This window comes from Lissotriton vulgaris, chromosome 3_1 (genome assembly GCF_964263255.1).
Source record: "Lissotriton vulgaris chromosome 3_1, aLisVul1.2, whole genome shotgun sequence".
Classification (NCBI taxonomy): Eukaryota; Metazoa; Chordata; class Amphibia; order Caudata; family Salamandridae; genus Lissotriton; species Lissotriton vulgaris.
Genome location: NC_141689.1, coordinates 913,369,142 through 913,382,311, shown reverse-complemented (window position 1 = coordinate 913,382,311; position 13,170 = coordinate 913,369,142). Strand labels below are relative to the sequence as shown.

The 13,170-nt window shown below is 42.6% G+C and overlaps 1 protein-coding gene across 1 annotated transcript in view; it reads left to right on the top strand.

Annotated features, from left to right (window-relative positions):
* Positions 1–13,170, top strand: part of TRPM3 (transient receptor potential cation channel subfamily M member 3) — a 979,327-nt gene that overhangs the window by 557,388 nt on the left and 408,769 nt on the right. The window contains exon 10 of the mRNA XM_086963586.1: positions 11,457–11,557. Coding sequence (XP_086819712.1) covers positions 11,457–11,557 — 101 coding nt within the window. The remainder of the gene's footprint in view (positions 1–11,456; positions 11,558–13,170) is intronic.

Genomic DNA, 13,170 nt, shown 5'->3' with positions numbered 1-13,170 from the left:
GTGCAGGAACGTGTACGCCTGGTTCCCAGCAACTATAGAGCCCCAACTAGCAGGGAAACCGGCCCTACTCTGCCAGTCCACCAGGGAAATGCCCTGGCAGGCATTAAATAAAACATTGAGATTCTCACCGGACAAGCCTCAGCCATGATTTTTTGTTTTGGCAACTAATAGGGGCGAAGTGTAATGGACAATTCCACTTCGCCTCTATTAATATTATTTGACTGCTGTTCAGGTTAGCAGAATAATTTCTGACAGGGTAAAAGTGAATAGACCAGTTCTCTTTTTCCTTTTATTTCTTGCCACCCCAGCTCAGCTGTGACATGTACGTTATAATAGTACAGTGGAAGGAAAACAGTTTAAATCTAACAGTTGCGTACATGGTTGAAGTTCATGTTATGTGTAAGTTCACATAGAGAAAAGTTAAGAGGAAAGTGAGATTTCAGTAACTATATCTATTGGTACGCTAAAATTGTAAAAATGTCACTGTTTACGTGAATTAGCTAATAAACATATTTGATTAAAAAAAGTCCAAGAGGACATCCGGTAAAGTCAGAGCCATCAATTTGGCTCAAACAAGATTTTAGCCTTCAGTGGCTTGTCCACCTCTCTCAGATAGCAATTAACAGCAAATAGTGCTGTATACCTCTAAAGAGCAGCATCCAAGTGCTGGTGGCTACTTACCATATTCTTAAAATAGCATGGTTTACTATTTTTTTTTACAGAACATAAATAGTAGACCATTGTAATGTTGGGAGCTCCACTGAAGTTACAGCCCAATATTGCCCAGTATAGGGACTTATGCTCCAGCATTCCAATGTTTGTCTTTTTATTTCTCCCTTTTTAATTTAGAACGGTAAGGGACATATTTGTTAAATAAACATACAGCACAGCAAGCCACCATGCTGCGCTGTGGGAAAGGGAAAGGCAATGAATGCACCTTATATGGCGCATTCCTGTCATTTCCCAGCGCTAACGAAGAATGTGTTGCCTAGCGCCACCGCAGGCACCCTTGCACCATGGTGCAAGGGTGCCTGCGTTGTAAGCTGGATTGTTTTTGTGCTAGATGGGACATCTTTCTGCACAAAAAGCAATCCCCTAAGGCATTTTCCTCTTTCTCCTACTATGTTTGTTGCAGAATGCAGCACACATAGAAATAGGAAGAAACCAGGAGAAATAAAGCTATTTCTCCTTGTTATTCCTCCACTGGGGATGTGTAGCATTTTGACACATTCCCAAGTCTACCCGTAATGGTAAATCTGGGAATGCACCAAAACCCATAGGTGAATGTGTGGAAATACCCAAGCTCCACCCATGGAACTTCTCCCTGGGGCAGAGTAACAATGCAGTGATTTGCGTTACTCTAGATTTATCAAGCGACTCAAACCCACGCAAGGTGGCCTTGCATGGCTTGATAAATCTAACTTAACCACTTGCGTGCTTATGACGAGCTCAGCTCGTCATGGGGCACAGTGAAGCTGTGCTCATGACAAGCTGGCCCACGCGGGGCTAATTCACCTCCTGTGTGGGCGTTCTACGGGAGTGGGCGGAGTCGTGACAAGCTCAGCTCGTCATGAGCACAGCTCCACTGTGCAGCATGACGAGCTGGGTTCGTCACGAGAACCGCGGTGTCGCGCGCGCGTCCCCCGTAACGCGGGGGAATTAGCCCCACGTGGAAGGGGTAAATAGTTGCATCATTCTTGCTTCCCATTGTGTGGCACAAGAGTGATACAATTCTTTGAAGAAATTTGGCCCTAAATCCTCAGTCGTTGCAATGTTCTAATAGCGTTAAATCCCTTCCGCCTCGGGCTAAAGCAATGTAAATGACCCTCTCCCTCATTATAGGCCCGCCACTGTGGCTCAGGCCTATAAATCAGGTTCAGGGTCTTCAATAACTGGTACAGTCCTTGGCAGGGGTCTATAAGACTATATGATGCCTTACTACTGTGTCAAAGTAATGTGTTCAACATAACTGGCCCGTTAGGGAAAAACTTTCACCTGTTGATTGCCAGCCTAATACTTGCATTCTAGGCCCACCCCAGACAGACATGAAGTATGATTGAGATGACAGTATCAACATTAAACCAATGCCATGAAAATGCCTCATTTAGTGTCCTTAATGAAACACGTGTTTTCCTCCACTAAAGGAATAATAGTACTGCACATTAAAGACAGATGTGCCTGTTCAATAGGATCTTCATTTCTTTTAGCCAGATAATTTAACTTCAGTTTTGTATGATCCGAATATGTATGTGATATTTATACAAATCAATCAATCAATCAAACAGATTTGTATAGCGCACTGCTCACCCGCTAGGGTCTCAAGGCGCTGGAAGGAGGGGGGGAGTCGCTACTGCTCGAATAGCCAGGTCTTGAGTTGTTTCCTGAAGGAGAGATGGTCCTGGGTCAGCCATAGGTCTGGGTCTGCCGTACATCTAGCCAAAAGGCAGTGAAGCACTGTACTGGTTTAACTAAAGAGGTACAATAAAAGAGTAAATCTGGGTGGATTCTGAGAGGAGAGGCAGATTACTTACTGTACCATGTTCTGGTGTTCTTTAAAGAGGTGTGTCTTCAGCTTCTTCCTAAACTAAAGAAATATATGAAAAGTTCTGATGCGTTGGGGATGTTTTTTCAGATCCTGAGTGTGTAGACGGAGAAGTGTTGTTACCAAGTTTTTTTTTTTCTTGCTTAGCTGAAGGTAACAGAATTGCCACTATCTCTTCAGGGACCAAATGGGTTCAACGAGACAGCCTCGCTGAAAATTCCTGTGCATTGTCCCATATCATGTACATAGAAATGACCGATAACATTGTTATATGAGTGAGCATGTTACTGTCTCTATGGTGATATTATTAGATAAGGAGGCTGACTGCAGCCGCAACATAATGATAGAATGGTTCACACATTGAATGGTTCAGACAGATCGAGGAGAACTATGATGGAAACATTTCCCTCTATGTTTATCTGCAACATGTCTGGATACATGAAGTAATATGCTGTATTGGTTGACATCATTTGGCCTGAACCCCAAAGGAATCATCAGGCTTTGGAAGAAAGCCTGGAACTGACAACTAAAAAATTCCCATGTGATCCTAGCAATGATAAACACACTTTTTATCAGGTGTAAATTGGTCAGTATCCAACGGCCCAAAACATATTTAGTGCTATGCTATGCCTTTGAGGAACAACGTTTTTGTCAAATGATTTTTGATAATGATTTTTATAAGGGATGAAAGAAGATTGAAAATCTAAGAGAAAGCAGGAATACGGTCTAAGACAAGAACAATATGCTTCGAACTAAGTAAAATCATTGTCTCAGTTCAGATGCTATTTATATCATACAATGAGCCTAGTGGGGTATTAGCATTAGTGGACAAGAGCAAACCCACTGAGAGACTAAATGAAATACAACATTTGTAGAGTTTTGGAATAATTCAATGTTTTATGCATTTCAAATTATCATACAGGAAAAATAAAGCAATGGAGTTTTAGATTACAAAAGTGTTATACCAATGTTTCAGTGCTTAGCAGACATCAGATTGACAGCCCGATGATCTTCAAACTCTCTGTCACACTAAACTCTCTCCTGCTGCAAAGGAGAAACATTGTATGTGCCGTATTCTATATTTAATGTGCCAGCATATAACACATTTATCCCCTACACTTTGAGCAGGTGGATGCATTTAACGAATTTATTTCCTTACAAATAGCATTATATAGAGATATACCAGAATATATACATACATTAGTTATGTGATAACATAATCATTCCATTTCATCAACACACATTTGTGTTAGCTGACATTTTCTTTTTCTACTACAACAGAATTATTTTTAACTGGTGAAGACCCTTGTTAGGCCTGACAGTCTAAGGGTGATCTTTCCCTAAACCTTTTGCTTTCCTCCTCTAGTTTTTGCTGATCTTGTATTTTTTGGCCTCTGGACTTTGTGCACTTTACCAGTGCTAACCAGGGCTAAAGGGCTTGTGCTTTCTTCTTTAAACAAGGTAAAATAGTCTTACACCCAATTGGCACATTTAATTTAAGTGTAAGTCCTTCGTAAAGTGGTACTACATGTACCCGGGGCCTGTAAATTAAATGCTACAAGTGGGCCTGCAGCAGTGATTGTGCAGCACACTTAAATAGCCTTTTAAACATATGTTAGGTCTGCCATTGCAGCCTTTGTGTGCAGCATGAACTGCCAATTCAACCTGCATAATCAACCTTTTGCCAGCCCTAAACATTACTGTTGTAATCTCTTTACCCTTTTCCCCCACACCTTCCGCTATGTAATTCTGTATTTGCATTGACAATACTTGTGGGGCATTTTATTCAATTGCAGGGTAATACGCCTCATTCTGTATATTTCATTCCTCTCTTGTGTAATGTGCTAGTTGTATGGTTATCAAGTTACAAGCCTGGTAGTGCAGATTCTGTTATTTTTTCTCTCCGTAGGGGGTAATTATTATATGCTGTGGTGATTGGCCTGCTAGTGCTGTCAGCTTGCTAATTTCATTATATTTACTGGTCATCCTATCATCTAATATATTCTATACTGTGGTGATTAGTCTGCTAGTGCTGTCTGCTTGCTAATTTCATTATAACTACTGGTCATCCTATCATCTAAAGTGGGATCCCCACCTCTTGTTTCTAGCCCCTCAGTTCCCCGATTGCTGCTAGGTACTGTGTGACCCTTCGGACCAGTGTGTATTCCTGCTGCGGCTTAGCTAGCCAGCTCCATTCACTACCATGGGGGGACAAGCTATGAGCCAACCTTCCCCATTCTTAAATGAGATTGGAGAACCAGAAATTCACTGGAAGGAATGGATACATTTATTAGCCTCTTACCTCATTGCCATAGGTGGCAAAAGGTATTGAGCAGTTCGCAAACAACATATATTGTTGCATAACCTAGGCATACAAGGTAGGAAGATTTATGACACCTTACCTGGGCCGGAGCTAGAGGAGGATGAGGATGATACAGATGAGTTTAAAGTCACCCTTTTAAAATTAGAAGCACATTTTGGTGACATGGTGAACTTAGTTTTGGAACGACATAGGTTCTTTACCCGCATCCAAGGTAAACAGGAATCTGTCATTAATTACATAGCTGCTCTGAGAGGGCTGACACAACTATGCAATTTTGGTGAACTCACTGATTCACTCATCAGGGACCAACTTGTCAGGTGTACAAACAATAGTCACATCCAAGAAAAGCTCCTGGCAAAAAACCCCACCTTAAAGAAAGCGGTAAGCATAGCAGTCTCTGTTGAACATACTGCCAAGTGTATCAAGGAGATGAGAACTCCCAATAAGCTTGTTGCCAATGTACGTAGTAGCTGTGATGCACAGGCCAATTTCAGGTATTATGAGGTTCTCAAGGTCAAACCCAGAGAAGACAAGGTTAACCATTCTCCCAGGGAAAGGGTAGATTAAAATGCTATAGATGTGGCAGCAGCAATCACCTTGCCAACGATGTGCATTGTACTACCCGCAATGTCACATATGTTAAGTGTAACAAAAAGGGGCACCCGGGTAGAGTGTGCAACAACAGTGAAAAGCAGCAAGTTAAAGTAGTACACAGTGAAGTGGATTTGGCCCCTAAGTATGTGTTCCAAGTAAGAGTTAGAGACAGTCAAACTTACCAAAGTTCTCTTGGACAATTCAATGACCTCAGGCCCATCTTACATCCCAAATGTACCATCTTTGTGAATAATAAGCCTATAGATGTGTTGGCCGACTCATGCGCCCCTGTAACCTTACTAAACATTGATGTTATAAATGACATTTTGGATACCTCCGGTCTCAAGATGCTAGAACCTGGTATGCCGAGGAGAACATTCCTTTAGTAGGGATGATGAATGTTTGCATTGCATTTAAAGGAAGAGCTACAAGGGGCAAAGTGTACATGGTAAGCAAAGTGTCTAACCTGGTGGGTTGGCAACATCAAAGAGAGTTGGGAATAGTAATTGACCCTAATAATAAAGATCAAGTTCTCGTAGCTGAGGAAGTGGAGGAAACCAACAAGGAGGTAAACATTAGTTCTGAGTCATTCACTAAAATAGGGCAAACTGTAAATAAAAATGCCTGTGACGTACCTCCCAAGGGAATGTATTTCATGCCAGAGATGGTTCATACTGTATCAAGTACTGATGTGGTTAAGAGTTGGCCTGCAAGTTCCGATATGCGCAATCTCTCTTGTAATCCCACTGTAGTTCCCCAGACTCCATGGACTAAGTTGGCATTGGAAATAATCTGTCCCACTGGACAATCAGGAAACCCTAAGAGATTTTTTATTGTTCTCATGGACTACACGTCTCACTGGATCAAATACAAATGTGTTTCATGTGTCTCGACAAAAATTCTTATCGACTTCTTAAGAGACTCATTTGCATGTGAAGGTGTGCCTGCATGCATAGTCACCAACAATGACATCAAATTCTCATCTATGGAAATTAAGTCATTCCTTTGTGAGTTGGGCATCAAGCTTGAGGAATCCACTGAATACTGCCATGAAGTCAATGACCCCATTCGTATGTCAATGCTCTGGATAAAAGATCTCACTCAGCTAGCGTGTACCAATAACATTGACGTTGATAAAGCGTTAAGAGATTGCATTTGGGAATTTCACACCTCTCCTGATATGTTAACAGGAGTCACCCCTTTTGCTTCCATCAGGGGAAGAGATCCGTTTGTAAATCCTATACCCGCCTGAATAGTCAAGTTGACTCATTATGTATTGCACCTTCAGAGGTTCCCTTGCACTCTCTCACCTTCCCCGTCTTTTCAGCCTTCCCCTTTCATTCCCTTTCCCTCCGAAAGGAGATGTGTTGTAATCTCTTTTCCCTTTTCCCCCACACCTTCCGCTGTGTGCTTCCTTCCTCTCCTCCCTCTTGGTACCTTCCCCCTCTGCCTGCCTCTACCTGCCTTTTGGAACGTTCCACTGGAGTTCACATTAGAATGTTGGATGTGTTGTCAGTTGCGGAGAGTAGATGACAAAATTAAGACGTTTGAACTTACCTGGAATCAGAGTTCATCTTTATTACAACAATTACCTTTTAATACACCCCTACAGTAGGCCCTAAACAGCCAAGGAGCAGGGTGCAGTGAATTTAAAATGTTGGACATGTACTATAAACATTTACATGTCCTAGTAGTGAAAAACTTCTAAATGTGTTTTTCACTTCGTCAAGGCCTCCCTCTCCTAAAAGATACCATTGGGTTAACTTATTACATTTAATAAGTGAAAACCTTCAATTGGGAGCAGGTAGGAAAGTTGAGTTTGGTGTCTAAGGAATTGTAATTCAAAGCCCTCTTTAATGGTAAAGCCACATTTTAACTCACAATTCTGAAAATCCCACTTTTAAAAAGACACCATTTGGTGTCTGCTGTCTGTATCCTGGGTTGCATGACTGGGCGTAGCTGACAGTTGGTCTATGTGTATTGCTCCCAAACAGTGAAACAACGGCCCATGGCAGGACGTCATCAACTGCTCCCTCAACTCCGCTACCTTCCCGGAAATCTGGAAACATGCCAAACTCAACACCCTTCTGAAGAAACCCATGGCAGACCCCTCCGAACTTAAGAACTACCGTCCCATCTCGCTCCTCCCATTCCCCGCCAAAGTCATTGAGAAAGCCGTCAACAGTCAGCTCGCAGCCTTCCTCGAATCCAACAAATCCCTCGATCCCTCACAATCCGGCTTCCGAGCCAAACACAGCACCGAAACCGCCCTCATCGCAGCAACAGACGACATCCGTACGCTACTGGACAACGGAGAAACAGTTGCCCTCATCTTACTTGACCTCTCCGCAGCCTTCGACACCGTCTGCCACAACACCCTCATACAACGACTAAGCAACGTCGGAATACAAGGAAAAGCACTGGAAAGGATCATATTGTTCCTTGCCGGAAGAACCCAGAGAGTCCGCCCCCCCCCCTTCTAATCAGAGGCCACCGAAGTCATCTGCGGCGTACCTCAAGGATCATTACTCAGTCCCACCCTCTTCAACGTATACATGAGTCCCCTAGCATCCATCGCGCGCCAACACAACCTCAACATAATCTCCTATGCAGACGACACCCAGCTGATCCTTTCCCTCACCAAAGACCCGTACACCGCCAAAACCAACCTACACGAAGGAATGAAAGAAGTAGCCGAGTGGATGAAGAACAGCCGCTTAAAACTGAACTCGGACAAAACGGAAGTCCTCATCTTAGGCTCATCACCCTCGGCCTGCGATGACTCCTGGTGGCCACCAGCCCTGGGAACCGCACCCACACCAACGGATCACGCACGCAACCTGGGCTTCATCCTGGACTCCTCCCTCTCGATGACCAGACAAGCCAATGCCGTCTCATCATCCTGCTTCAACATCCTACGCATGCTCAAAAAAGTCTTCCGCTGGATCCCCACTGAAACAAGAAAGATGGTCACCCACGCACTGGTCACCAGCCGACTGGATTACGGAAACACCCTCTACGCCGGAACCACAGCCAAACTACAGAAAAAATGTCAACGCATCCAAAACGCATCAGCCAGACTCATACTGGACATCCCTCGCCATGCTCACATCTCCGACCACCTGGAAGATCTCCACTGGCTTCCCATCAACAAAAGAATACCGTTCCGCCTCCTCACCCACGCACACAAAGCCCTCTTTGACCTAGGACCCGAATGCCTCAACACGACAGTGTCCTTCTACACCCCCACCCGCCAACTACGATCATCCAATCAAGCCCTCGCTGCAATTCCGCGCATCCACAGATCCACCATGGGATGAAGATCCTTCTCCTACTTAGCGGCTAAGACCTGGAACTCTCTCCCCACCCACCTCCGCCTTACTCAGAACCACCTCTCCTTCAGAAAGCAACTAAAAACCTGGATTTTCGATAAGTAAATGCACCCGCCTTCCCAAGCGCCTTGAGACCCTCTGGGTGAGTAGTGCGCTATATAAATTTCTGAACTTGAACTTGAACTTGATGAATGGAGCGTGCTGCCATCTACCACATTTGCACATCACAAAGGCTCTGCCTGAGCCCACTCACAAAGGGTTTGACACTCGTCTATTGTGACCCCAGATAACCTCGGGCCAGGGTCTGGAAGTAAGGAGGTACCAAACACCTCTGAGGGTGGAAACCTTCAGAACTATCACCTACTTCATAGTGGGCACTATGTATAAATACTGGAACCTCAGACCCAACTCTTCAGTGCACCTCTGGATCTGTGGAACTCTCAGAAGTACTGCTGTGCTGCTTTGCCAGGAGGACTGCTACCATGTTGCCCTGCTTCCCTGGAACAATGTTTTTCACCCATATTTCTTCTTGTATCAGTGATATCAACATGAGTCTGAGAGACCAGTAATACTCCAAAGTCAGTTCTTTTGGAGTATCTAGAGAGATCAAAAATTGTAATTCTTCTAAACCACAGGGCCATTTAAAGCAGATGCTTACATTTTGGTTGAAATTGTATTTAGGAATGCTGAGACAGGACCATTGCCGACATTTAAAATCATAAATACACAACGTGTGATATATTTGCTAGAGTGTAGCATCTCTTTGTGTAACAGCTCTTTGCCACTTAAGAATTTTACTTCAGTCTGTTGTTAAATCTCAGTCACAGGTAGTAAAACAAGTGAACAAATTCCAGTTTAGAAATATTTAGGGTAAATGACTGTCTGATTTAACACTCTTTTACCCATTCATTTTTAGTGAGTACAGTAAATCACAAGGTAAAGGAACAATTTACAGAGGGTATCATCTGTATGTAAGTCAAGTATTGTGTGTCAGTGCATAAAGACATAACAAATATGGCACATCTATGACCACCAGGGCCAGTGTACCAATTACACCTTTAATAAAAAATTATTAGTAAAAATATTAAAGTGTTGTGTCAAGTGTCCACCCCTGTTTTACCCTTTGTTTATCTCAGAACCTAGTCTACACTAGCCAGTAGGGCTGTATCTCAGTTCAGCAGAATTTCCATAGTACAAAAGAGTGTAAGCTCCAAAAAATCTTTAGGTGTATTTAATTTAAGCAACCCCTGTTCTTTAATCAGTAGGATTATACATTTTAGGAAAGTATGAGTCAAGGCAGCTAAATGCAGTTGCGATTAGGGAGACAACACTCAGCACAAGAGCAAAAAGAAGTACCTACCAGGCTGATCATACTCTTGAAAATGAAGGTCGTGAAAATTTCAAGAGACTGGTACTGGCTGGCTGGCTGTCAGCAAAGAGACAAGCAGCACTCCAAAACCAGCAACGTTTATGGGTAAAATGTTTTCAGCAAAGAAAGGGAAATACTGGTATGTGATAAGGGTATCCCTGGTATGTTGCGACACTGTGATGGGTTGATTGCAGCTGTTTGCTTTTAAAAGATGTACAGCACAGTCGTAATGTGGACTTTCCGAACTGACTGAATACTTGTATACTGATATGTCTAGGACTTCAAAAACCATAAAGCAACACTTGAATCCTTTCTTTTACCTGATCTCAATACACTGTAGCTAAAGGGTCATACAATATATGGATCCAAAGTTGAAACAAGCATGGCACCATTTTGGAAATTAGATGGACAACCAGATTAAAAACCTATCCAGAATAAAGGGTAGAAAAAGATCAAGAGCAGGACAATGAAAGAATTGGTGATGGAGACCATGGACAGAAAGTACACTTGACAAGAGACAAGCTCATACAGCATGCAATTATGTTAAGCAGATGTTGTGTTCTGATATTTGTGGGGCAGAGTGAGTCGCAGGAGGTTTCTCATCAGTGCAAAGCAGTAGCATGTGTTGTGCTGGTATAATATTGATAGTATTTCTTTGGGTTGTTATATTTTCAGTAGTTTAATGTTTGTATTTGTTACTAATCACTGTTTAGTACTATGCTGTGTATTTAAATAATCTTACAATGGCTTGTCATCAATGTTTAATATTAATTCGTGTTATATCGTAAGTGGCATGGGTATTTGGTATCACTTTGACTTAAACTGTGATTTTATGAAGGTACACGACTGCCAACCTGAAGTTGATCAGATCGATAGTTTTTTTAAAGCAGTTGTTGTTCTACATGTCTGCGACCAATCTGCACAAGACTTTGGGTCTGAGACCTGACTGAAGATTACTGCAAAATAACTCTGTTGCTCATGTCCTTAGAAGGGGGAATCTGGAGGACAGTCTCACACACTTACCAAATGGGAACTACAGCATCCCATTGTGTAAAATACTACAATATGAATGTAAACAATCAGATGAAATGATACTGTAGTGAATACTTCAGAGATAAATAGAAGTGTAGACATGTGGAGCATACTGTGGACATTCATCTTTTAATGATATCCCATAGACCTGTTTTCAATTTCAAGTACACGTTCAATAACTGTTTTTATTGTTGTTGGGCTCTGATGCTGATGAACTTTAATGTGTGTTTGATGCATGTTTTCTCTATTCCTTTTGTTAAACAGGTGCTAATGCCTCTGCTCCTGATCAACTTAGCCTTGCCTTAGCCTGGAATAGAGTGGACATTGCACGCAGCCAGATATTCATTTATGGGCAACAGTGGCCGGTACGGTATGCGGTGCCCTGTGCACCTATGTAAATATTTTAACAAGACTTAAGATGCATTGCCTTACTGGGTGTTTTACGAATGATTGATTTGTTTGTTGGTAAGATTTGGTCGGACAGATTAATCGAGTGGAAATTCTGTAATAGTCAGATTTCTATGAGCTTAGCATACATTGAGTAGGACATGAGTGAACTAGCAGTGATATTTGTGATCAAAGTTTAATTTATATTCAGTGTCAAATGTTCTATCATTATAACTCATGTTCGACAGATTTCGTGCCACACACTGCAGAGCATTACCGAAGGAGTTTTCTCCACGTCTGTCCAGGATACTCAAGGAAGTTGGGCATAAGCAAACTGTCAAAAAGGAAAATACACATTTTAGTTGCCAAAATAGCAGCTAAATACAAAGATTTTAAGACAGTGTGGTGATTCAATATTTTATTACAAACACATCTAATAGGCCATATCACGGATCCCGTTTCTCACCATGCAGATAATGGTCGCAGATTGCACTTACTACTTTAGAATCCGTCAGTTAGCGGGACTTTCTTAAGTCACAAGTCTGTGCTGGAGATGCCAAACTTACTGCTCCAATGGTAGTACAATGGGATGTGGCACTGTCAATATGTTAAGCACCCACAAATTCGCACAAACTAGCAATTCCTTTTCCCACCCTTATTGCACCTTTAAATGTTGGCATACTTCAAGCATAGTAAGTGGCACAAAGAGTTCTGAAGGTGCCCCAAAAACCTTCTTCAGCTGTGAATATCGTTATTAACAGGCCTTCTCAGACACCATACATACAAGAAGCACCAAAACAAAGTTAAAATTGGACACATGCTTATTTATACAAAATCAAAGTGTAAACTGTAGGAAGGAGGTGGGCTGTCTGAAGATGAGAGAGGAATGCTAGATGGCTGGGGACCCTAAGAAAAGTAATAATGTACTGCCTGAGTCCAAAATTACAAATAGATTGTCCCAAATGGAAATGAAATGTCCAAAAGAGAATTAAAATGCCCTACAAAGGCATAACCCAATACAAAACAAAGACACTCCCCAATCCAAATATGGTGCTATCCTAGTAGTCTTAGGTTGAGGAACCATGTCCTTTGCTATCCTGTTTGTAGTCCAATGAGTCCAATTCAGACTTGGCTGTGTTAACAGGGGTAGCAAGACCAGATCTGTTCTGGAGGGATCACACATAGGGGGTAAGAACAAGGGAGGTAGAAGGTGCTGGGCTCATGAAGACACCAGGCTGGGATTTATCAGAGTGTGGAAGGTAACATATATGCCCTGCAAGAGGAGAGAAAGCAGGTTACCCAACTGTGCTGGGAAGCTCATACATTGTGGAGAGCAGCAAATCCCTTGATTAAGGCATGCATGGTGGCATTTTACACAGCCACCAACAACCTCAACAACTCATAAACTGGCTCTTGAGAAACAGTGGGGTGGGATGCAGAAGGTATGTCGTAGGGGCCACAAATAGTCCCTAGGGTGTCTGACAAAATATATATTTGGCCACAGGTCTGATTTATGGGAACTGCTTGTGGGAGGACAACAAACAGGAGACAGGGCTCAGACTGTGGTGTTTGTATTTCATGATTGCTGGGC